At 41.0% G+C, this 27,737-nt stretch overlaps 1 protein-coding gene across 2 annotated transcripts; it reads right to left on the bottom strand.

Moving 5' to 3' along the window:
- Nucleotides 1-641: 641 nt before the first annotated feature.
- LOC308101997 (uncharacterized protein) lies at nucleotides 642-24,048 on the bottom strand. 2 transcript variants are annotated; one of them, XM_080451570.1, is made up of 24 exons: nucleotides 23,918-24,048; nucleotides 21,020-21,073; nucleotides 20,218-20,925; nucleotides 18,364-19,062; nucleotides 16,749-16,867; nucleotides 15,019-15,865; nucleotides 14,254-14,598; nucleotides 12,398-12,513; nucleotides 11,326-11,374; nucleotides 11,185-11,235; nucleotides 8,893-8,928; nucleotides 8,580-8,629; nucleotides 8,424-8,476; nucleotides 7,921-8,147; nucleotides 7,455-7,705; nucleotides 6,462-6,581; nucleotides 6,236-6,374; nucleotides 5,754-5,843; nucleotides 5,564-5,635; nucleotides 3,131-3,216; nucleotides 2,092-2,185; nucleotides 1,767-1,808; nucleotides 1,326-1,571; nucleotides 642-1,235 (listed from the first exon to the last, which is right to left on the bottom strand). In XM_080451570.1, exons 1-24 carry the CDS (start codon nucleotides 23,940-23,942, stop codon nucleotides 1,216-1,218), a joined length of 4,539 nt encoding a protein of 1,512 aa, XP_080307696.1. In that variant the 5' UTR covers nucleotides 23,943-24,048; the 3' UTR covers nucleotides 642-1,215. The 2 variants fall into 2 exon arrangements, with proteins under 2 accessions (XP_080307696.1, XP_080307697.1); XM_080451571.1 differs by having other exon boundaries at nucleotides 642-1,232.
- Nucleotides 24,049-27,737: the final 3,689 nt, after the last annotated feature.

The following is a 27,737-nucleotide window of genomic DNA, read 5'->3' as shown; positions in this document are numbered from 1 at the left end:
AAAGACCAGGGGTCTTCAATGTTTTTCAGGCCAAGGACCCCTTAGCTGAGAGAGAGATGAAGCAGGGACCCCCACTACATATTGGATTCATGTTACATGTGTGTTGAGACATTTACCACTTAAACCCTCTTAAACTTGACTTACTCACTCTGACTTACCTATTTCAAATAGGACAGACAGCCCTCAAAGACTTCACGTGAACACACACCTAAATCAGTGAGTCAGTATCGGATTGGAATTGGGCCAATATCTGTTCACTTCCTCCCTAGTAGGCTGCAGGTGTAATGCAGGTAATCAGTGTGTTGCCAGATTTTGCAAGAGAAATAAGCGGCCAGGTATATGAAAACAAGCCCAAAAGAAGCAACTAGGCTAAGTTTTACCACTTTCGGCTGTTTGAAAATAGCAGCTCCCCACCCCCCTACTCCCCCTGGCCCCGCCCTGGGCATGGCCGTGGGCCAGAAATAAGGTGAATAGATCATTTTAAAGAAACTAGGATGGCGCCCCCAAGGCCCCCACAAAAGGTTTAGGTTCAAGGTTAGGGATGTTAAGCGGAGTGCGTTGCGGTGGAGATTTAATTGAACACTCATGTAACACAGTTCATCTTTAGCCTACCATAGGCATATTTATTGTATCGGGCGGGAGAGATACGACCGTGCTGCCGCTCTATATTTGACCACAATAACATCTGACCGGAATAGGTACAGGTTACAGGTAGAGTTAGTGACGTCACGTCCTGGACGGACTGCACATATTGCCATCTGCAGGACACTATGAGTAAGGGCGCACATAATGTTGCATTTAACACCCCCACTCGAACTTAGCTTATTGTGGTACGTATTCATAACAGAAAACATATTGATCATTATTCACATCCAACTACAGTTTGAACATCAAACAACATAAGTAGACATACAATCTTGTTGTCTTGTCATCTTGTTTACATACTAACACAGATATGTAGTAGGTAACATTATCTACAGTACAGAGTTATCTACAGTATATATATATATTAAATACAACAAAAAAAAAACATTCATCAATATTGCTCTTTCTGCAATCTAGCAGAAACAAGTAGTATAACAAATAATAATGATCACCTCACATGTTTCTCTCAATTAAAGTACAAATCAAAGAGACGTGTCACTGGGTTAGTTGTTGTCTCTTCATTCCTCTTCTGTGCTTGTTTATCTGCCAGGACCTTCTGCTGGAATGTGTTTATCTGCCAGGACCTTCTGCTGGAATGTGAAAAGAAAAAGAAAAATCATGTCACACAGAACTCCACCAGACTGGACTGAAAGAAGGATTTGGAGTCGTTTTGTTCTTACCCAGATCGTTGAAAAGACACAACTCGTGCTTCTGCAGAGCCTCGTAGAATGCTGATATTGCTGCTGTTCCTTTTAGTTCTACAGTGACAAGCATTTTTCTCATTTGAGTTTGATTGGGCGTTGCGCTCCAGATTTCGTTATACATCTCAATTGTGAGAATGCCTTTTTCCAAAAGCTCATCTGCTATACCCATAACCATTGTGACACGTTGAACTAGAGCACTCCAGTTCTTCCTCACAAAGTTATCTATCATGAAAAAAGAAAAAGAAAAAATATAGACTTCTGCCGTCAGAAAAGTAGAGGTGTGATGAACTTGTTAATGGTTAATGACGGAGGGGAAAAGGGACATCACATTAATTAGCTTATGATTCATGTCATTACTCCGTAGTTCATGGTTTTATTTCAGGGTCAAACATAAAGGTCAGACAGTAAAGATCTTACTTGTTGTCTGGCTAATCAGAGGTTCTTTCACAGCTGATGCACCTGAGAGAAAACAAGAATCAGTTGATACTGTAACAGAAATGACTTTCATGTTCATGATGTGAAGAAAACAAGTAGCTTCTGAAGTCACAAGCAGCATCAAACACTAGACACAATATTCAGGAACTGATTCACTAAATTATATCATCAGGAATCTGAACATCTGACCAATTCAATGTGTCTTCAGTTGATATCTTAAGCAACACTATGTTAATTTAAATGCTATTCCATGTTAAAATACATGCTGTAATAATAGTTTGAATGATATTAGAAACAGGAAACTAACCTGCAACCTGCATTAAACCTTCAGCCACCGTTTCATCATGACTGAATCCACTAGAAAGGCTTGGTTTTAATGCTGTTGTACTTGACATATCACTCTGTATGTAGAAAAACATATATTAAAACTCCACAATAAGGTACTTAACTATACATATAGTTATATAGTTGTAAAACTGAATTGACATTATGGCTGCATTATATATGCTTATATGGACATCCATTAATAATTTAATTAATCATAAACACATTCTAAGGGAATGATCAGTAGGCTGTCCTGAACAGTTTCATTGGAAATATAAATTAGCTGGATATGTGTTTCTGGTGTCATGGTTGTTTTTGAAATAAGGAGAGTGTATGTTCCTGAAACTATAGAGCAAGTAGATCTCATGTTATTGTATAGAGCTCACCAGAATATGTGCACACATTTTAGTTACAACAGGTATCAGCCCTACGGCTGACACCCCAGGGTAAAGACTGGGTGATAAAGTCTGGTTCGGCAAGTTTAGTCTACTCTCTATATTCATTTTATGAAAATACTCAAGTCCCTTTCCAAAGCCCAGGTTAAAACCATAGGTTACTGTGACAAACAAACCCTCAGACACATCATTAGGTTGAGTGGCTCCGTCACCACAAACTTTAACTTTGTCTCTCATCTTCCATTGTTCTTCTTGTCTGTTCCATTCCAAATACATTTATTTCATTGTATTTTCACGTAATTTTATTCTTCTCTCTCTTAGTAGGCTACCTATCCTGTGTTTAACGCTTTGTTTATATATATATATATATATATATACTTTTATATATATATATATATACATATATATACATATATACATATATACACACACACACACACACAGACACACACACACACACACACACACACACACACACACACACACACACATATATATATATATATATATATATATATATATATATATATATAGTATTTTCAGTCTTTCAAACAGTGTCATGTGTCCCGTGTCTCTGACAGACTTCAATCAGCTGTTACTTCTGAAATGTCCCACTCAGGTATTTACCTGAACGTGATGTGAGTCAGGCTCTGTGTTTGGTTCTGACTCAGGATGAAGACTCTGCTGTTCTTGAAGAGACACCGTAGCCTCACCTACAGACAACAATACATAGTTACATTACACTGCTGTTCTTGAAGAGACACTGTAGCCTCACCTACAGACCAGAATACATATCGGTTACATTGACATGTTCTTCCGTACAGATGTGATCACACTGATGGTGACCATTTATGACAGAGTAGCTGTTATTTGTCGCAAAACTAATAGTGAATGTCAGTGTAATGTTGCCTTTGAGTTTCCTCATGAAGTTTTCATGCATCAGAGGCATACGGTATACTGTAGTTATGACTTATGTTATGCTATTATGGCAGGCCCCAGTGCATGTTATTATGACAGGCCCCAGTGCATGCTATTATGACAGGCCCCAGTGCATGCTACTATGACAGGTCCAGTGAGGCCCCAGTGTATGCTATTATGACAGGTCCCAGTGCATGCTACTATGACAGGTCCAGTGAGGCCCCAGTGTATGCTATTATGACAGGCCCCAGTGCATGCTACTATGACAGGTCCAGTGAGGCCCCAGTGTATGCTATTATGACAGGCCCCAGTGCATGCTATTATGACAGGTCAGTGCATGCTATTATGACAGGTCCAGTGCATGCTATTATGACAGCCCAGTGCATGCCATGTTATGACAGGCTCTAGGCGCTAGAGCAGAGGTTTTCAACTGATTTTGACCCAGGGACCACCATCCTGACTAAGAGCAACCTGGGGACCACCACTATTGTGCGTGGTGGGTCCATCATAGACCCACCCCACACAATAGTGGTGGGGGGGTTCATGCACCACAGGGAGCTGGAGAAAATAGCTATAATATCAATATAATATCTAATAAAATACAGTGATTTTGTTTGTTTTCAATGAAGTGAGTCCTGTGACTCACTGATGAGTCCCACTAATCTTAGATTAGATGTTGGCCTATTTGAAAGTGCGGAAGCATAATTGCCTTGATGCCTATAACATTAACGAGTGTCAACGAGCATCAGCTGGACACAGACACACACACCTGCCCTCTGTAGTGCTCTAATTTGAAAATGACTGGAGTCTGTCTCATTTCTCTGCAAAAGCCCTTGAATATGATGGAATATGATTAAGGATTACGGTGACTATGGTAAACTCACATTTCTCTCTCACTCACACACACACACACACACACACACACACACACACACACACACACACACACACACACACACACACACACACACACACACACACAGTAAGAACTCCTGTAAGTTATTAAAAGTTTTATAAAAAATGGCCAGGGACCACCTGCAATACCTCGGACCACCGGTTGAAAACCCCTGCACTAGAGTATAGTAGTACATGCTACTTTGAAAGGGCATGTATAATAAATATTTGACCAACAACGTTTCTTTTTTTAAAAATGTAATTAATCACTTTGGTGACTATATCGGTAAAGTAGAGAGGTCAAAGAGAGATCAGAACCATGGACAGCATTGAAGTTATATGAAGTAATATATAACAGACACTCTATCAAATCAACAAGTCAACTTTGAACAGGAGTCACGATACGATATGGATACGATATGGTGTACTGTACACATTGCTCATGTCCTCTCCGCCCTCCTTCTCCTGCTTTCTCCCTCTACATTGCTGAAGGATTTACCAGTATGTACGGCAGAGCTTAGCGCAGCGCATCACCGATATGTATCGAAATATTCAATATTTTGAGCACAGCATATGATTGTTGATAGTTGTACATAATGTGTATACAATATATTACAGACTGTTTTACCTTTCTATTTATTACTATGTGAGGAGGAACTGTTCATAAATCAGCTGCCATGCCAATGATGAATATAATTTTTATCCCTCGATTTTGTAACCCTTTTTTCACCCGGTGCCAATTTGCTAAGTGATCCTGGGCACTACACTCCCCCCACCAGCCTAGGGAGGCCAGGGCCGAGCTCATGCCTCCTTCAATGCATGAGAGCCAACTGACCTTCTTGTCACCTGACAGGGGGGAGTTTCCCTGGTTGGACGTAGTGTGTGGAAGGAACACGTTATTCCAACCAGTTCCCTTCCATCAGGCACCCCGGCTGACCAGGGGGAGGCAGTATAGTGACCAGGATTACTACATGTTTTTGTGAGGGTATTAACTACCCTAGGAGACACGGGGAGAACATGCAAACTCCACACAGAGTAGGCCCTTTCGCCAACCCCACCGGGGTATGGGCGCTGATAACACAGAGGAGAAGACACGCCCCCAGCGCCCACAGCGTCCCCGGCGGGAATCGAACCCAGGACCTTCTAGCTGTGAGGCAACAGCGCTACCGACTGCGTCATCGCGCCCCTCTTGTTCTTTTTTTTAAAGATGAATAAATGTATCTAACGAGTAAAGAAATGTAAACTCACCTGGCTGATGTAGGAGAGGATGTCTCTTACTGGTGATTCCTTCATCTGATGCATCACTTCTCTGTTTTCTGACTGTAAGAGAGATTGAAATTATACTGTCTGGTTCTACAATACTGAGAAGCTTGATATCACACAAATTGAATGAAATAATAATTAGTATTACATTGTAAATCAGATTGATCACACTTACACGTTTTCTTTTTGCTCGAGCCCCGCTGAAAGTGACCAAGTAGTTGTTGTAGTATGCTGGGCTTTTTCACTGTGCTGCCTATTAAGTCATCTGACACAAGAACAACAGATAGGCAACATCATTTAGAAATACACTGCAGTTAGCAAAGCAACGTTATGATCAAGCACAAATAAACACAAACATTCCCTTAGACAGGTGACTGTGTGTGTGTGTGTGTGTGTGTGTGTGTGTGTGTGTGTGTGTGTGTGTGTGTGTGTGTGTGTGTGTGTGTGTGTGTGTGCGTGTGCGCATGTCTGTGTACATACATAACATACATACATACATACATACATACATACATACATACATACATACATACATACATACATACATACATACATACATACATACATACATACATACATACATACATACATACATACATACATACATACATACATACAATCAAGTAGACAGGTTACTCTGTAGATATGGTAGTGTACCTTGTCGAATGGTTGCAGTCCATGCAGTAACATCAGTAACATCACTGACTTTAAGAGTAAATTTGAATGGAGGTTGCTGCTCATAGTAGGCTTCAAAGAAACCTCTGAACTCAGTTGATTTCAGGGTGAATGGCAAGTCCTGCACAGACACATAACATTCATAATTAACTTCATCATTAACACATACAACATGTTCATAGCTACACCTATCTGCACACAAACACACCTCAGGATCAATTTCCCCACTTGGCTCACTCATCAGATGGTAGTTCCCATCTCCCAGTCGACAGAAGGTGTTCTTGTCAACCGTACTGAAACGTCCCTTCTTCAACCTCTTCTTGATGTCCTGCCACACACAAGGACAACAGGACAGGTGGACAAGGTGATGACAGCAGGAGAGAAGGAGGGAAGGGAAGAGGCAGGGAATGATTTAAAAAAAAAAAAAAAACGTTATCTTGACAGGTTTGATTGATTGAATACTTAATTAACAGTTTGCAAAATAGTGCAGAGGTACGATTATACACTGATGCTAAAAGGATAACACAAAAAGCCCAAGGGCTTGTTTCCATTGTGGTCCTGTGTATTCATTGTTGTCAGTAATATCGAAGACCAAGTTAATGTTTTTGTCAAAATAAGAACACACTGATGTGATGTGATTTGACTAGTCATTCAAAGCACAGGTGAAATAAAGTCATCAAAGTCTAGCAATAATAGTCACATACAGTATATTTTGATGGTCATCGATCACTATGATTGATAGAGATCTAATATAAAATAATTGAATCCTATAGTGACATTGTGTTCAATGAATACAAAACAGCTCATATTGAGGCATTCTTAATCTATTTTATTTGATATTTCTCTTGATTTCTGCATATCTTCCGATGTAGTGGTGATTTAATAGTTAATAAAGACACTGCCTGTAGTAGTTAGTTCAACTACAGATTGCTACAAAAAAGGAGTCATATCTGATGAGTCAAAACCAAAGTTAGACTGTGTGGACAAAGTACTGTGACTTCACACAATATAGGGGGAAAGAGGGAGTAAACAGTTTGTTATTGTTTACAGGTAGAGGATGACATGTGTTACACTCCTTTGCAATCTATCCTTCAATAGCTCTAAAAGTTTATGATTTGAAAAGTCAAAACATTCTGATAATGTTTTACATGATCATCATTATACAAAAAAACGTTTGTCTCTATCTTGGTGGATTTCTCACTTTAATATGTGATGAGTTGCAGCTGGCAAGGTAGATGCGGAAAGTGTGAGTGTTGATACTACTCCCCAGATTCTTGTAGACCAGCACCGCTCCGTGGTGTTCATCCTGCTGTGTGTCCAGGACGATGGGACCCACAGGTGACAGGGAGGACACTGACCACTTTAGATGACTACCAGAGGACTGGACTCTCTCGATGGCGGGATCCTTGCCAGTGACGTGTAGGACACCAAATACCTTCTCCTTTTCCTGGCCTGCAGGTGAAGATAATGAGGAGGAAGGATGGAGGGACAGTTTTATAGAGACAACAAGATGCATATAAGCCAAAAAAGGCTGAAGACAGACAATAGTGTACAATATCACTGTAGAATTCTGTTATTTGGATTCACCATATTAATAATATTAGACATGGAATATGTGCAGTTGTACAGTCAATAATAATTATGTCAGAGGCAGCATATCTTCTCACCAGCCAGGCACAGGGAGTGGGGGAGCTGGATGGACTTGAGGGCATGTGCATCCTTGTCGACTGTCTGTACGTTGAATATGGGACCAGCAATTCTCCAGGGGTTCTGGACGAACTTGTTGAACTCGGACCAGGACAGGATGGAATAACTCACCAGAACTCGCTCCGACGGCTCAAATATCAAGCCCGTTAATGCACATTCATATGTCCCCTGTCCTTCCAGCTGAGCCCTAAAAAATGAACACCCATGTGCACGTGCACACACACACACACACACACACACACACACACACACACACACACACACACACACACACACACACACACACAGTCTTATATGCATATAATTAAACCAGATGAAGTTAACGTGAGGGGTATTTTCAATGTAAAATATATCTCTGTGACGCAGGGGGATATTGGCCTCTAGCGGCGGTGATGTCACTCTTCGGTTCTCTACAGTATGAAACCAGATAAGCAGATGATGTCAAAGTGATGTCCAGACTCACTGCAAGCGTCCTCTGGAGAGTGTCTCAGGAATGATCATCTCATTGCCGTAGCTCTACCAAGCAAACACACACACACACAGGAGATCGTTAAGGATCACCAACAGCCATACATACTGTACGTACATCACGAAGAGTATCGGATTTGAACAAACTGACCTGCTGGACGTGTTGGCATTTTTCACAGCATGATCCCAAGTACACCTCATCTGGAGGGACAGATAACAACAGTTACACATATTTACACAATATTGGTGATATTGTATTATTTATCCCATTGACAAGCTCAGCTTCAGGACCAGGGCTTAATCATGGACAAAAACATTAGAATCATCAAGTCAAATGTTATCATGATGTGATGTTAACATTCTGAGAGAGGAGATACTGTACATTCCAGAGTTTGAACAGGTGTAGATTTACATTTATGAGTCATATATTTATAAACGTATTAATTCATGAAAATCTCACCTACCATTATCATAATCATCCAGATCAGTTTTCTTCAGCTCTGCAGGAAGGACATTAACTCAATGAATAACAACAAAGTTCATTGTAGAATTGATTAACACTTGCATGACTAAGCTATCAATATGACCGATTTTGAGAATTTAAAGTGGATTATCTTCTCTCATGAAGCTCTGAGAAAGTTCCCCTTTCATGACTTTTCCTAAATATTTGTTTCAAATCATCTCCGTTTTTTTTTTCTTCTGAAACGTATTATAAATATGAAATATATACCATATATACCATCCCAACCGTTATATTTCGGCTAAATTGACCGCTCTCCCCCTCTCTCCCCCAGGCAAGAGCAGTTGACACCTCTAGACCCCCCGCAGAGCGGCCCGTAGACGAGCTGCACAGCGAGTCTATGCGAGTCTATGTTGCCATGTCTGCTTATTATAAGCGACTTTGGGATTGTTTTTCACGTCTTTCTATTATTATTAATATTATAATTATATATATAATTACATTATAATGGTAATACTTTTGTACTCCACTACAGCTCAGAGGCAAATCTTGTACTTTTACTTCACTACAATTATTTGAAAACTTTAGTTACTAGTTACTTTGCAGATATAAATATCTTTTCATACTTGTTTAGATTAGAGCTTCATGCATTTTTATTAGGTATATATTTATATAGAAAGGTCTAACCAGGGACTGGTGTTGCAAATTAGCCTCGGCTATTATGTTTTCTCAGGGCACAACGACGCATGCAGTAACATTTTCATAGACCTGCTTATTTCTCTCGCAAAATTTGGCGACCCATTTTCCACTTTCCCTTTCACTGCAAAGCGGTGGAAAAAGATAGGATCTACAAGCATACAGCTTGTCACGCAGCAACTGTTTTATGCTTGAAGATCAGATATTTTGCGCAGGATTGAGCACATTTGTGGAACATAGCATTGTGTTCACTTGTTGCACTGAGGGAGGAGGAGAGGAGACGCGTTTGTCAGCGACGTGGACAGCTGATAGAATGAGAGCTTTACGCTCAGACAATAATGTGAATATTATTATTATGAATAATAATAATATAGGTTTGTCACTGGGTTGTTTACAAGTTACTATAGTTCGCTTGCTGCTACTAAATTTAAAGCAGCATCACATGACGGTCATATTATGACAGTCATGACGAAACTTCAACCTGTTTTTTGCACTTTCTCCATTTACAGCCCGTACATCTACATAAACGTTCGGATTTCAAATATAAAGTTTTTATTCCGTGGCCACGGATGTTACAATTTACTTCGGGTGGGTATAAGTACCCGTAACTTCTGTATTGTTCAATAAAAAGCATTTTAATCCGATTGGCGGTCATTTTCTCATAGAGTTATAGTGTATCAGAGTGCATTTACACCTCCCAACCGATAGGGTCACGTAGTTGAAAGCATGGAGAAAATACGGAGAAAATGGCCACCGATCGGATTAAAATGTTTTTTATTGGACAATACGGAAAATATGGGTACTTATGGGTTACCCGAATAGAATTGTAACATCCCTGGCCATGAGGTAAGCACTTTATATTTTAAATCTGAACGTTTGTGTAGATGTACGGGCTGTAAATGGAGAAAGTGCAAACACCAGGTGTAAGTTTATCGCTACATGCTAAGAAGCTAATGTAAGTTCGTCAGCATTAGTTTGGGCACTTTGGGGTCAGATTAGTGTTTTTGTTGGAACATTAAGCCGACACGCAACACCACGTTTAATGTTACGTTGTAAACAACCACCACCAAACCTTTTGTTAACTTATAACTCGATCTCTTTGTGGTGAACGCTTGTGTCTCTTCAAGTTGTTGTGTTTTTCCCACATTGCTTGCCTTAGGATAAAATCAAGCATTGTGTTTTGTTCTCCACATCGATGTAGCGAAAATGTGTCATATCACCTCTTCTCTTTCTCCCGAGCCCCGTGCAAAGCATTTTACCGTTTTATTTTGTAAAGTTTCGCTCTGAAATCTGAATCTTCCTGCCATTCATTTGACGGTGGTGTGACTCTGTGTGTGTGTGCGTGCGCGGCTGCAACTTTAATAGGGGGTGTGTGTGAGCCTGCTTATTTCTCTCTCAAAATTTGGCAACCCATTTTCAACTCTCAGCTTTTTAGAAGACAATGGAACCCCCCACTGTTTGGGGGAGAAAGTGTGAACTAGTCTGGAGCAGAGAGGGGAGACAGTGGCCAATAGGATAGCCTGATTTGGGGCTTTTTTCAGGCTTGGTGGAGGAGAATGAAACCTCAGTCATGCGAGTGTTAAGGAGTTACATTATTTACCTTCCTCTCCACTTTCTATCTCCATCATCTTCATCATGTTCATGCAGTCTTCTGTAGAGAGTAAAGACACTAGACACTTAGTGGATCAGAGGCAGCTTGGAGGCTTACAGTGTAAAGGATGAATAGATCCATGTCTCTCACCAGAATCCTCACCCTCCTCTTCTTCTGAAGACATATTTACAAATAGTGCCTAAGAATGAAGAGGCAAAAATCATGAAACAGAATGTTCAGCCAGATTCAGCAAGTCTAAAGAAATGAAAATTCTGAATGCTACAGCATCTTTAAGGATTTAATCCATCAACCCAGTTCAACTGTAAAGGCTTACATAAAGCATAGTCTAAATGCATCTACAAGGGCCTGTGTCCACCAAAGCCAGAGTTGAAATATTCTCAACTCAACTTTAGGCAAGAGCCTTGTGGAAACACACACTTGGTGAACACACAGCCTATTTATAGCATAGCAAGATATCATATGCATTAATAAACATCTTGCATAGAGCCTGTTTTCAGAGAACAAAAGCTGAATTCAAGGGAAATTGTCATATTGTCATATTGAACATACTATAGAGTGTGGATAAAGAGTTGACTTGTTAAAACTAGAAAAGGTGCTCCTCGGAGCACTGCCAGACCCCTAGTGGTTGAAATCTGAATGGCCGGACTTCGCATGACGTGTGTGCAGAGGAAAAGAGGGACAGACCGACCGACCGACCGGCCGACTGACCGACCGACCGACCGACCGACCGACCGACAAAGCCTCATGTAGGCCGACCCCCTGGGTCTGGCAAAGATGTGAAGCTTTGTGGATTTTCCCTTTACAGAACTTGTTTCTTAACTGTCAGAATGATGATTATTTAAACACAAATGTCATGTTATGACACATTTGTTGGAGGTGAGTTTCTAGGTTTTGGGTGAATCTCATAAGATATGTCTTTGCTGTATTGCTGTTCTTTTATTTTTCTCTAATTTCAACTAATCTTGTTTCTTTTCTATGGATAGATTCTAGGAGACCTGCTTGAACAGTAATTAATTACATTATGATTGTGTCCATTTGGAGATACTTTTAGCATGCATACTATATTATACAAATCTTATGCATCTGCAGAAAGACTTATTTTGGAGGTGCAAATATGTCTCTTATTGAAACCAATAATTATTATATGTTTGGTAATGTGTGTGATTGATGTCAAAGTAAATCTTCGTCTCACACTCATCACCTCAGTGTCTGTCTGGTTAGGAGCTTCACTCCTGTTGTCAGCTCCTGAAGAGGGCGCTATTGGTCGAGGATCAGGTGACAAGTGTCTCATTGTCTCAGATGACGTTCCAACACTCACTGGAACACAAGACAGCAAGACATTTACAAAGATAACTAGAAAATGTGCTCCTCGGAGCACAAGTCTCCGCCAGCAGACCCGTGCTATTTTAATAGCACGGGTCGTCTTGGTAGAACGGGTCGTCTTGGTAGAATGCGCGTGGTTTTTGGTGTTCTGCAGGGGCGACTGAATATGTAGTGTCTGCATCTAAAAAATGTTCTTCTTGAAGCAATGTGTCATATGGGAGTCGTCGTAATTGACTGGTTTGTTCAAATGCTTGTCTGTCTTCTTCATCTTCATTGTCTTGAACAGTTTCAGCAGTTGATTGGTGTGTTTGATCTATGTCAGTTTTCTCTAGTGCTACATAATGTATTTGATCAAGGTGGCCAATTGTTACAGTATTAAGACTTCGGCCTTGTTGTGGGATCAATTCAACTCTATAGTCCTCTTCTGTGTTACTGTTGTAGATGAGTATGCTTTCTTAGCTTTGGCCTTCTGCGCCTTTGCTTGACCAATGTTAGGTGTTCTCAGAGGGACACACACACGCACGGACGGGTGATTTGTACTGGAAGGTACTGTTCCAATCAAGACTGATTGATCCTGTCTTACCTCACTTCAAAAAACATAAATAGCTTTTTTGAATAATAACTAGAAAAAGTGCTCCTCGGAGCACAGGTCTCCGCCAGGTCAGGTACGTTATTCTGGCCTCCTGGTGGCGCTATAATAGGCCAATGTGAAAAGGGTGCCAACCGTGCCATTTATTCTTGCATTGACGCTGCATTCATGATTTGAGGCATTTTGTTCCAAAAATGTGTTTTGCTAAATTAGACCTGCTGGTGGCGCTATATCAGGCCAATGTGAGAAGGGTGGCATTTCTTCCACGGCCTAGTGGGAATGTGCGTGTGAAATTTCACGGAAATCCCAAGCTGTGTGTATACTTTGAGGCTTTTTGTTCAAAACGGACCAATCTTGCAAACTTTGGAAGCCAACCTTAGGCAATGAGGATGGAATATGGGAAATCGGACAGATCCGTGTTGATCACATGACTATAGTGATACTGTGTACCGATTTGCATGACGTTTGGATAAAATTTGTAGGAGTAATATAAAAAAATGGGTTTTGCACAAATCGGCCTCCTGGTGGCGCTATAACAGGCCCATGTGAAAGATTTGGGGCAGAGGTTCTGAATTGGCATCCAGGGAGTGTGTGTGCACAGTTTCGGAGCGACCGGGCCAACGGTGCCGGAGATTAGCTGGTGGCAGACGGACACACACACACACACACACGGACACACGGACGGACGGACAAGGGGTAAAACATACTCTCTCGCCATGCCTTCGGCCTGGCGGAGTCAATAATCAAGCTTATCTGCTGAACAAATAGCACATTTATTAAAGTCACTGTAAGAACGATCACTTTAACCTATTAAAACCGGGAAAGCATCTGTGTCATTTTAAATTTTAGCTCTACTGTTTAAATAGCAACGTACTTTTTTTTTTTTGTAATCTTAGGATTTAGAACAATGGTTTAGAACAGTGGTTCCCAAAAATAGCAGATCTACAAGCCTGTACATCAGCTATTTTTTAAGTGTTTGAACATTTTTGAATAATTTAGATTTTTTTTTAACGCTAATCTTCTGGGGGTCCTTGGCACAATTTTTTTTGAGAACGACTGATTTAGAAGGCCTTTGTAGAATTGGCATTTGTAGAAACGGCCTCAGGGTTAAAGTCTGTTGGCAGATCAATTACATTGATACTCACTGCTTGGAGGACTGATGCTGTTACTTCTCCTGGCAGATGGCAGGCTTGGATCTTCGGGCTCCATCACTACAAACTTCAACATCCTGTCTATCATCTCCTGCTCTCTCCTCCTCAATTCTTCTTGTCGTCTGTTCCAGTCTTCTTCTGTTAATCTTTGCTTTCCTTGCAGTCTATGAAACATCTTCTTCATTGATGAAACTTTATCCTCAGTGGAGGCCTGGCTCAGAACATCACTCATGCTGCCATATCCTGAAGAGGGCGCTATTGATCCACGATGTGAGGATGAAACCTCGTCAGATGACGAGCTGCATAAACTTCCTGCCTCAGATGGCGTTCCACCACTCACTGGAACACAAGACAACAGACAGCAAGACATTTACAATGATAGATATACAAGAAGGCTCCGATGTAGCCTGACAGCACATCGTGGGTTCGAGTCCCAGTCCCATTCTCGACGATCTTTGCTGCATGTCTCTCCCCATCTCTCTCTCCCTGTTTCCTGTCCATCTCTATTATACACTATAAATAATGGCAGAAAGGTTTAAAAAAAGATATCTTGAAACAACCAACTGAGCATTATTATCGAAAATAATATGACATATATTGTTAGGATTTTAATGTTACAATGTGATCATTTTAAATGATATGCACAATTAATGAAAGAGGAATATCTATTAAAGTCTAGGCCACTGTTTTCCAACTGTCTTTGTGAATTTATAAAAATCACTGTTAGAACGATTAAGTCTGCATATCCATTATACTCACTACTTGGAGGATGGTCCATGCTCCATGCATCTTCTGGATCCATGCTGTTCCTTCTCCTGACAGCTGACATGGTTGGTTCTTCTGGTTCCGTCACCACAAACCTCAACATCCTCTCTCTCATCTCCTGCTCTCTCTTCTTCCATTCTTCTGACAGGGTTGGTTCTTCTGGCTCCGTCACCACAAACCTCAACATCCTCTCTCTCATCTCCTGCTCTCTCTTCTTCCATTCTTCTTCTCGTCTGTTCCATTCTTCTTCAGTTAATGCTTTCTTTCCTTTCAGTCTGTTAAACAGTGTCTTCTGTCTTGTCTCATGTCCCACCTTGAAGTGTCCTGTGTCTCTGACAGAGCTGTCTTCTCTTGACTCTAATGGTCCAGTGTGTCCTCTGTTCATCATGACCATTTCTTCTGTTTTCTCCATCAGCTCTGCCACTTCTGAAATGTCCCACTTGAAAACATCTAGAACATGGTACCTGTAGCCACATTTCTCCAGGAGCCACCTCAGAGGTTCTCCTTCAGACTCGATGTACTCCTCAACACGTCTCCATCCCAGCCAGAATCCCCGTGTGAACAGAACCAGAGTGTGTCTCCAGACTCTGTCCCCCAGCAGCCCCATATGTTCCTCCACTGATCTCCTGTCAGCTTCAGAGAAACTCGACCTGACATCAACAGTCACCAGGACAGCGTGGGGTCCAGGAGAACACAGAGTCACACCGTGTAGAAGGACGTCTTTGATCTTCTGTGATGGTGTAGTCGGCCAGTCTGGACAGATCACCACACTCACTTTTTTGTCAGCAACTCGTCTCTGTTGTCTAACACATTGTGTCAGTTTAGTCAGGGTTTTAAACTCCTGGAATATGAGGTGTTCTGTATGTTAGTGATGATAATCAAAACCTTCATTCTATTCTGTCCTCAGTGAAGAGTTTGTCAATACAGGTGCAAATTTTCATTAAAAAAGCAGATCTACAAGCCCATGACGCATTGTGAGCTTTTACTTTGGCTATTTCTATTTTTAACTGTGTTTTTATTAACTGTCGGAATATTGGACTAATTTCAGTGTCATATAAGTATCATATCGTATCTATTTATATCTCCGTCCTCTTTTTAAATTCCCACTGCCTGCATTAACGAATCAAGGCACAAGGTACCCTAAGACATCCCTGTCACACAGGACTCCCACAGTGTCACTGGAGTGCTCCAAACTTTTGTATTTCCTTATTTTGGAATGCGCGCCCCACCGAGTCACGTAACGGATCCACAGCGTAGCAACGCGATTATCTAGGGATGAGAAGGGAGCTCACTCCGTGGCTTCATACCAATAACCGGATCCCACCACTCAGAATTACACCTACAGTAGGTGCGTAAATGCTTGTGTGAGGTGGGGTCATTCCCCATACATACTGTATGAAATATGTTAGGTGGAAGGATAGATATATGAACATTATATGATAATATGTTCTCTATCGTATTGAGACTCACATATGGCTATTCTAAAATAGAATCACAACGTCACTATGCAGCAGGTTGTGAGCTTGTAGACTGCTTTTTTAAAATTTGGGGGGGAAAAAGTTAATTGTGAAACATTGTGGAAAAAGGTTGAGACACCAGGGTAAAAGTGGTTAAACATTCATGACAGCAGATACTTTCACATTATCATCAGAAAACATTTAGATCTCATCTCTTTGCTGTTTACTTCTTACATTATAACATCACATTCATATCATATTACTCACCTTGTGTGGAGTTTCTGTAAACACATAGTTCTGCAGTATGCGATTTCCAGCTGTGTTCCTCTCATTCTGCTCTGAACCAACCAACATCAGCTTCACATCTGGTAGACTGTGATGTTCTCCTGACACACACACACACACACACACATACACACACACACACACACACACACACACACACACACACACACACACACTCTACATTAGTTCACTGAACACTAATCTAAATATTTATTTATATTTGAGTGATGCATTATTGACAATTATTTTGACTGAACTGATCACAGAGCAGTAGAATTAATGTATCGCTCATTTAGTATTACTAGAGGTTCGCGGTCCTCACACAGCGGCGGACTGGCCATTTGGCGTACCGGGCAAATGCCCGGTGGGCCGCTGGGCCAGTGGGCCGCTGGGCAAAAATAAATAAAATAAAAATAAAATAAAATAAATTCGCTCCGGTTTTAGGATTATTACGGTCATTTCAGGGTCGCGTGGCCCAATTATTAGTTACGTTAATGTTTGGGCTGAGATGCTTTCCAGCAGGGGCCTCAGTGCGGCTGCAGAGTTCATGTGCAGGGCTGGGCTGAAACAGTGAAACGCTCCTCCCCCCCCCGTTGACAAAACGGCCCGGGGGGTGGTGGGCCGGTCCGAACCAAAATGCCAGGGCTGAATTTTGGTCCCAGTCCGGCCCTGTCCTCACATCGCCGATCAGACCAATATGCCCATATATGGAGATCTCTGCATCTGTCAGTCCTTGTCACTTTTATGCCCCCCATGTATGGAGATTTCTGATAGCCCATATATGGGCATATCCCCTTTTGTGCCCATATGTGGAGCTGACTGATTTGTTTGAGTCATGGTGACATGAGCTTTATGATGTGGGTCTGGGCTGGTCCTCCCAATTTTAATATAACAAGAATATATGTTCTCATGTGATTTTTTATGTAAATGTGTTTTTATTAACCACTTGAACCCCTTCATCCCTATTCTGAGGTGAACATTAGCCAAAAATCACGCTGGGCAAGACCTGGCCGGTTGAGGGTAAGCGGTCATACTGTAGGTAGGACTGTGATAGTTGTTCGTCATGAGTTAGTGTGTAAGTTTCATGGCAATAGCTAAAACAGGGCATGAGTTATATCTGTTCAAAGTTTGCATTTTTCAGTTGAGTGCTATAGCGCCACCAATGATTGTGAATTTCATTTCTCCGTAGGTTTTCATGACCCTCTTCCATACTGCAGAGTTTCGTAAAAAACGACTGCATGGTTTGGCAGTTTAAAGTTTCGGTTAAAGGTCAGAGGTCAAAAGTCAGACCGTGGTAGTTCGTCATGAGGAGACGCATAATGCATTGAAGTTGCACGGCAATAGCTCAAACAGGGCATGAGTTATACCTGTTGATAGTTTTTGTGATCGCTATAGCGCCACCCTTTGGCCAATGGTTATGGGTTTCATGTCTAAGCAGGGTGACATAGCCCTCTACCATATTGTAGATTTGAACGACTGCATGGTTAGGCTAATTCTGCGATTTATGCGTAAGACGCAAAAAACAAATCAGTAGAATAACAAGAAGGGATCCAAGGCACTACGTGTTTGGCCCCTTAATAATTTCTACAAACATTACCTTCAGAGAGAGCTTTCAGAGCATTTATTTGTCTGTGTGTCTTCTTCAGAAATGTCTGGACATGTTCCTCTATGATCCTCTTCCTCTCTGACATCTTCTCATCTCCATCAACTTCAAAGTGTCCACCTCTGTTTCCTGTCACCATCTCCTCTATCTTCTCCATCAGCTGTGTGACCTGAGTGTCATCTGTCTTCTCATTGCAGGAGACATGATACCTGTTCCCACATTTGTCAACAAGCCAGCGGAGGTCTTCCCCTTCAGCCTCAATGTGCTGCTCAATGCTTCTGTCTCCCAGAAAGTCTCCACAGGTGAACAGTACTATAGAGTAGCTCCATGCACTCGGTGACAAAAGTGTCATGTGTTCCTCTACTGCTACTCTCTGTGCTTTGGTAAATGCCACATAAAGAGGAACCGTCAGAAGAACAGCATGTGGTCCAGGAGGACAGAGCCACACACTGTTCTGGATCTCCAGTTTGTCCATCTCTGAGGTGTCCTGTAGTGGACTGTTGTAGAACCAGCCTGGTGAGTCCACCACTGTCACATGTCTCCCTGCTACTTTACCCTGTCTCACGTCACACTGCACTGACCTCTGACCACCCAGATGAACTTTAAAAACACTTCCTCTCAGAATGGTGTTTCCTGCTGAACTCTTCCCAGACGCATACCTTCCCAACAACACAATCCTGAGGTCAGTCAGTCCTGTCAGAGAAAACATTGTTTACTTTCACTTTTGTTAACCACATTTTCAAGGTCTTTGTTCTTGTTATAAATAGCGGAAATAGCTGATCCATAACCTCATATTGCTTCCCAACGTGACACATTGTGAGCTTGTAGATCAGCTGTTTTTGCTATTTGTCAAATTACAAACTATATTGTTGCCCTACTTCACCATACAAGAGTGTCACACAAAAGTAGTGAAAATAGCAGATCTACAATTTCATTTGCTGGCAAAATGTTATCGTTTAAACATGCTAACCCGGGTGTCCCTATTAACACATTGAGCGCCAAACACGAGAATCTACGTGTTTGCAAATACACCCGTTGAGTGCCATAAACGAGAATGTATATATATTTTTTTTTCACAATGGGCGCTCTAACACAACTTAGGAATGTGACGTCAGCCCAAAAAACGTCACTTCCGCCAAGTGCACGATTTTTATGAAACCCTTACAGCTACTATAGGCCTCCTCCTGTTTTCACTCTACACTTTAGCCCAAAATAGCCGATCTACAACCTCACAACACGGTGCAATGCAACACATTGTAAGCTTGCAGATCAGCTATTTCCCCAGAATAGGGATGCTATGGGCTTCATGAGGTTGAGCCCTATATAATTCATCATATGCCAAATAGTGAAAACATCCAATCTACAAGCTTGTTAGCTTGAACCAGTAGATCTCAAACTTTTTCTCAAACTTCAGAGACTATGGTGTGTGTGTGTGTTACACACACTATAGTCTCTGAATATAAATATGAATATCTGAATATATATAGTCTCTGGCCGCGGACCCCCCTTCTGAAGATATTTTGTGCCAGGGACCCCCAAGAGAGAGGATTTGTGTTTAAAAACTTTCAAGATGTTTCAAAAATGTTCAAAAATAGCAGATGTACAAACTCAGAGCGCTGTGAGCTTGTAGATCTGCTATGTTTGAATAGCCAACGCTAAAATCTAAAATGACACAGACGCTTTCCCGGTTTTAAAGGCTTAAACAATAACATTTCACCAGCAATTAAAATGAAAACAAAACAAAAGACAATATATATTTTTTGCCAGTACAATTTCCTCACATCAGAAAAATGCCATTTAGGTAAAAAAATAGCAAATTGTTACTTAAACAAAGTAAACAAAACATACCAATGTGTTTTGGAAGTCCAGCTGTTTCTTTCTGAGCGTCTGTCCTCCTTTGTTCTGCTCTTGTTCTGATAGTTCTCTCCTTCTCCTTCAGTTCCTCTGAGACATGTTCTTTTGTCTCATAGTGACAACCATTACTAGTCACCATCTGATCAATCTTCTCCAACAGCTTTCTGACCTGACTTCTATCTCCTCTGTCATTAATGTTAAGCACATGGAAGCGACCTTCACATTTCTCAGTAAGATATTTGAACTGATTGTCAGATCTAATGAGATCAGGTCTCATGTTGTCTTTATCAGCTACAGTGAATACCACAATTGTGTGTTTCCACACTCTGTCACCGAGGAGAAATCTCACATGCTCCTCTGCTGACATCCCTGTTCCTGCATATGGGCTGTCCAATCTGATCACGAGGACAAAGGCATGTGGTCCTGGAGGACACAGATTCACACTCTGTTGGATTTCTAACTGAGTCAGTTTTGGGGTCAGATCTAGGGGATGAGAAGACCTCCATCCTGGAGTGTCGACCACAGAGACCTGTCTCCCAGACACTTCCTCTTGTCTTATGACACTCTTGGATGTCCTTCTGTTTGCTTTAAAAACATTTCTGCCCAGGATGATGTTTCCTACTGAACTCTTTCCACTGGGTCCACCTCCATGTCTTCCACCGATCAGAACCATTCTAAGTTCTGACGGGCCGCTGTTCTTCCCTAATTGCAAAGATAAATATAATATTCATAAAGATCACAGATGTGACTAAACCAGTATCAGTTTGTTGGTTTCACGTGTTTTAATAGAACTCACCTCTGATGGAAGCTGAGGTTCCACTGGACATCCTGTCTACAGCTGTCGTAGAACCTGGAAAACAGTCAAATAAATCACAACAATTTATTCGTATTATTATGACAGTTATCATGCTCAATGTATCTGCACTGCTACATTTGACATAAACATGTTGCAGGTTCACCGTATCTCAGTTAAAGTTCTATAGATTTAAATAACATTCTAAATGTTATACTTTTACGATGATGTATTAACTAGTTTAGTTCACGCCATCTAGCGTAAACACTGAACACACGGTTTGGACGTGTAATACGTCCAAACCGTGTTTTCAGTACATGGCACTGTTTGCCAACCTATGAGTGATCCTATGACTTCTGGAGAAGAGTAGACCCGGAAATAATGTGATCACAACAAAACAAACCCAGACCTGTCCGACTCCGATCTAATGTTAAAGGATTTAGAAATATACATTTATCTCTGCTTTCCTGTTTTTTGGCGAGAACAAGCTATATTCAACTGCTAATAACTAAAGAACGGAGGGTCGTTGTGACATGCTTTTCCCCCCCGATGGAAGCAGAGACACTCTTCCGTCTTTTGCGACACTTGGTGTGTCGATCGTCCAGGAGATAAATATTCTGTGGCTCTTGAAAGGTTAGTAAAAATGTTCAAAAACGCTGGCACTGGCTGACTTCATTAATGAATTCTGGCACTCAATGAGTTAAAGCAAGATTTCAGCCTCATCTGTCCACCATTGACTTATTTAAATTATTTCAAAAAGTACGCTATTTCTGAAACGCTGTTGAGGTACCTCTGTGGCCTATTGGCACTGTGCCAGACCGACCCTCTTATAGATGAATAGGCTCCTGCAGACCCACAAGAACTTCTGCATTGTTGCTAGGAGGAAATACTGGTGACTGTTTATCAAAATAGGAAGCTCAGGTGGAGCAGTGGTAAAGTACCTGTCTACCACCACTAGGTGGTGCAGGGGTAAAGTACCTGATTAGCTTAATGTGTAACATTGTTTTCTCACTCAACAGTAAACAAACCAACATACAGTAGGCTATAAGTGTTACAGGGTATCTCTAAAATTATAAAGTGAAAAGTTTAAGACCTTTTTATACCTCTAAACTTGAAAGAAAAAAATCTAATAAAACCATTACTACGTCAAAAGTAACCAACAAACTATACTATGAAAATATTGTCAAATACAAATGGTCAAATATTACCCAAGACAGTGTCAAAAATGTGGGTTCACATCAAATGTGAGCCCACACATGAAACAGAGTAGTACTGCCTGACTACCAGCACACACTCATCAAACAGAGTAGTACTGCCTTACTACCAGCACACACTCAGAATAGTACTGCCTGAATACCAGCACACACACTCATTAAACAGAGTAGTACCGTCTGAATACCAGCACACACTCATCAAACAGAGTAGTACTGCCTGAATACCAGCACACACTCATCAAACAGAGTAGTACCGCCTGAATACCAGCACACACTCATCAAACAGAGTAGTACCGCCTGAATATCAGCACACACTCATCAAACAGAGTAGTACTGCCTGAATACCAGCGCACACTCATCAAACAGAGTAGTACCGTCTGAATACCAGCACACACTCATCAAACAGAGTAGGCACAGCTTACTCACACTGAGTGTGATTTTTATTTACAAATCCACTATAACAGGAGGGTTGATTTGAACCAATAATCATCTTCAGGCAGTAATATGTTATACATAACTCTATAACATTAATGTCATTTAGACTCAGACCACAAAGTGGAACTGGAAACACAGAGTGTCACAACACACACACACACACACACACACACACACACACACACACACACACACACACACACACACACACACACACACACACACACACACACACACACACACACACACACACACACACACACACACACACACTTACTTCACTGCTTCATCAACAAATTTAAAAGTAACCGGCAATAAATATTATAATATAACAAAGTAAGATGAGCTGTTATTTGCCTATCAACCAATCAATGACTAGGATGGTAGCCAATCAGCTGCCTTTTCAAATGGTGTATGACAGCGTCACAACATTCCACTGACCCTCTCCCTCAAACTCACTCCCTCCCCCTTCCAATGTTGTAATACCATTACTTTTTTTTAGCAGTTTTGTAAACAATTAACAAAAATGCAAAACTGTTTCAAGAATAGACATTTTGCTTAGAAATACACGTAAGTAAGCTAATACATAGTTATTGTCTTTACTGTTGCACAGTCACAATATGCGGACGGATCATGCTTACTGTCATGTATCGTAAACCCCCCAAAGGCTCATTCTGAACCTGAACAAACCCTGATATACAGTATAATTTGTCTTCACAAACTGCTTCCGATAAACCACAACTGCTAGATTTGCTATTGTTGCACAACGTTCACCCCAGAATAGGTACAATAGGGTTTGTGTGGTTAATATTATTAATCATTATTACAATATTGAATCAGCTTATACTAGTGTAATGTCCTGTCATCAGTGGTGGACAGTAACGGAGTAAATGTACTTAAGTACAGATTCTGAGGATCTCTACTTTACTTGAGTATTAGATTATACTTATTATATACTATATACTTATTGCACTTACTTGAGTACATTTCCAAGACAAATATTTCACTTTTACTCAAGTACATTTCTAGAAAGGCTGTAAAGTACTTGTACTTTAAGTATTTTTCAAAGCATGTACTTTTGAATACTGGAGTATATTTAAAATCAATGACTGTTTTACTCTTATTTAATTTGAGTAACAATTTGACTGAGCTATTTTTACTTGTAGTGGAGTAAATTTGACCAGCACTTCATCCACCTCTGCCTGACATACATACAGTTCTACTGTACAATGTAGCACCATTGAATCCTTACCTGTCATGAACCCTGTCTTTTCCATGGTCCTGGACTGTAGACACTGAACTATGATTATTTTAATGTCTTGTTGTCGAGCACAGCGTCAGACTGAGTTGAAACCTGATAATAACATGGTTTCTATGTCCTGGTCAGATGAAGTGGTGAGCGGAGCTGAGAGACACAGAGAGAAAGAGAGAGGTTGTTAAACTGGTTTCCTACTCACATAGCAACCTATCATCTATCGTGCCTGTGTAGGATCTGGACAATGGTGACACAGTGTCTGTGTCTCTGTTTACGTTACATGCATTGCCCGCACACACACACACACACACACACACACACACACACACACACACACACACACACACACACACACACACACACACACACACACACACACACACACACACACACACACACACACACACACACACAAGAGAGATGCACTGTAGCACACACACCTAGCTCCGTGCACATCCAACACACACAAAGGCAACGTATGCAAGTGCATAGACACACATGTGAAGTCTAGATATAAATACTGTGAGGACAAAGAAACCTGGCTCATGCGATTGCTCCGGCCCCTTCCACCGACCACATGGAGCAGCAAGGCCTCCTGCACCTCTGTGCTGTTTTATACAATAAACCAACTTAAGGAACTTGTACTGGACCTTCCAACTATGTTTCACACTTGTACAATATACTACATCTGTACATGAAAACAACAGTGGCGGGTGGTGCATTTTATACCCAGGCAGACGCGCGTGCGCAGAGCACGGATTCGCACTGATTCACATTATTACAGTGTCATTCGACATAACCAGGCAACAACAACACAGAGTGGAATAACCTGATTCAACACAAAGCGTAATACTTTTGAGAGTTACAATTAAAATATATTGCAGAGACGTGAGTATAGCCCCCATGATTGCAAAGATCCACAACGATCTGCCAATATTGCGCAGTAGCATGACAGGATGCTGGCTGCACCAGCATTGCCCAGAACAATAAACTCACAACCAGTCATTTTTTCTTATACAACAAGAAAGCACACAAAAACATGTGTGGAAGAACACACACACACTGCACACACTGACACACACACATGCACACGCACGCACGCACACACAGCTCAGCGCACAGCCAGAGCCACTGAACTTGAGGCTCGGTCACACACCGGCAGCAACAACAATATAGCCTATAAAACGATCAATAAAAAATAATATAAAGATTGATTCAACTTGCCATGGCTGCTCATGTGCTCATCATTTGAAGACAAAGTCCATCCTTCTTTCTTTCTTTAGAAAAAGTTCAATGATGCGGTTGTGCAGTACTGTATGCTTTAATTCCAATAAAAGGTCCTTCTCGATTGCCATGGAGGCCAATGCTGAGAGTCCAGTCTGTCCAGTCATATTTCTTGCATATGTCTGTTAATCAGCCCTGGTAACTCTGGGGTCAGTCGACCCTTCTTTACAATGGCAAGCTTTTCTTCTTGAAGTCCTTCTCGAAAAAGGCTTTGCCAGTAGCCTAAATCCACCACCATATCTGTTTGTTCTCCTCCTTAAGCCATTTTTCGTTTTTGGTGAGTTAATTTAGCGAACTCAATCAACTAAAGAGACGACAACAACAAACCTCGCAGCAGAAGTTTGAATGAATCAGTTCTCTTGTCTCATTGGACAACATTTCTTCCCAGCCATGGGATGCAAGCAAGATTTTAACGTCATCAGGCAGGCCAGCTAGAAGGCTCTGATACCTGAAAGAATACGCCCAGCAGGGCAAACTCGAAATCTGATGGGTTAAAGAGCCTGCCAATCTAAATATCGGCCCCATTCACTTCAACAGCAGGTGGATTCAGTTGAGATTCTGAAGGCCTCACGGTGGAGATTTTTACCCGGAGACAACACAAGATAAAAATCTGATTGGTTGAAAAAAAACAGGCACTATTTTAAGACCTGCACAGAATGAAAGCAGCACATCGGCGCGTCCAGTCTGACTGAGAGACAGTGCAATGACGGCAGCGAAATAAATACAATGTGTTCGTGAAAAAGAAATATATTATGAAATACACATTTCTGAATCAGGCAAGTGCAGCAGGGCCAGCAGAGAAGGCCTTGCTGGCCCTGACAGCTCACCACTGGAAAACAGGCCAAATGAGAGCCCTCCACATGAGCCCCTCACTTTTAGAACAGCTTTGCCTGTAGTGTCTTGCTATAGATCTACCTTTAGCTAAATATTCACACTTAGTGTCTACTCGTTGCTGTTCGGCAGAAACCAGCTAACTCCATTTTGACGCTTTTGCATTTTTTTCCCATATATCAGTGCTATTGAACACCCTTTACCTCTCTGTGTTGGTAAAAAAATATTGAACCAATGAAAAGTATTAAAAAGTGCTTCTGACAAAACCAGCTAACTCCATTGGATCCTCAAACTTTCTGCTAAACCAGCTAACTCCACCAAAGGGGGGTGGAGTTAGCTGGTTTTGCTGACTCCAGGCTCCACCCCCTTTTGACCTCCAACCTCATTGTGAGCTTGGAGGCCCATTCAGCTGTTCTTATCAATGATGAACAAAACCTCTTACCTCCACTTTTTGTTTTGTCTTTTCATTTCCTGAAAAATTTACATTTTGGAGTTAGAAACATTACAAATGTCTCTCTGTGTCTTAATGTGAGCACATAACCAGTGGTGTAAAGTAACTAAGTACATTTACTCAAGTACTGTACTTAAGTACAATTTTGGGTTATATTTACTTTACTGGAGTATTTCCAATTTTCAGTACTTTTACTTCTACTCCACTACATCTCAGAGGCAAATGTTATACTTTTACTCCACTACAATTATTTGAAAACTTTAGCTACTAGTTACTAGTTAGATTTGGATTATTATTACAAAACATACATTACCCACTTCAGCCCTATATACATTTCGGCCATTTAAAAATAGCAGATCTACAAGCCCAGATCTACAGCCCAGAAAATACAGCCCAGAAAATAGCAGATCTACAAGCCCACAATGCATCGCGATGCGACACATTGTGAGCTTGTAGATCTGCTATTTTCAAAAGATTTTTAGACATTTCATATACTTGAACACTTGTGAAATGGGTCATTCTGCATAAGGAGTACTTTCTACTTTTGGTACTTTAAGTACATTTTGATACCAATACTTTTGTACTTTCACTCAAGTACATTTTGAATTCCTGACTTATACTTGTAACAGAGTATTTCTACATTGCAGTATCGGTGCTTTTACTTAAGTAAAATGTGAGTACTTTTTTCCATCTCTGCACATAACATAGTTTTACAACAAGAACGATTGAGTGTGAATACAGTATAATACTGTGTGGTTCAAACTGTAGTTCAGTAGTTCTATGTATCATGTCTCCATTACAAAATACAGTATATAGTCTCTGTCGGGTAAAAGCCGCATAATTATGTCCAAAACTGTTGCTTTTCAGAATTCTAATTAAAAAATAGTCAAAGTAGCAGATCTACAAGCTCAAAATTCGGAGCTTGCAGATCTGCTACTTTTGCTACTTGTGTGTGATGCTGTAGTATGATCAAGTAGGCCGTTGATTTACGAAAAAGAACACAACAAGTTAGAATATGGAGATAAGAGGTTTCTGCCCGACTGCAAAGATATGCACTATAATACAATTACATGTCATGAAAACAGGATGTTTTGAAGGCCTATATTCAGAGGTCTTTATGTATTAGTTAGTTAGAGTTGGACTGTTGATCTAGAATCTTATCACTTAAAATAAATGGTCCGGAATTCAAATTCAAAATTTACTTGAGTAAAAGTACAAAAGTATTGGTATCAAAATGTACTTAAAGTACCA

The sequence above is a fragment of the Gymnoscopelus braueri genome (genome assembly GCF_963280865.1).
Source record: "Gymnoscopelus braueri genome assembly, chromosome: 15".
NCBI lineage: Eukaryota > Metazoa > Chordata > Actinopteri > Myctophiformes > Myctophidae > Gymnoscopelus > Gymnoscopelus braueri.
The sequence above is the reverse complement of the archived record's forward strand: the minus strand, read 5'-3'. Positions and strand labels throughout refer to the sequence as shown.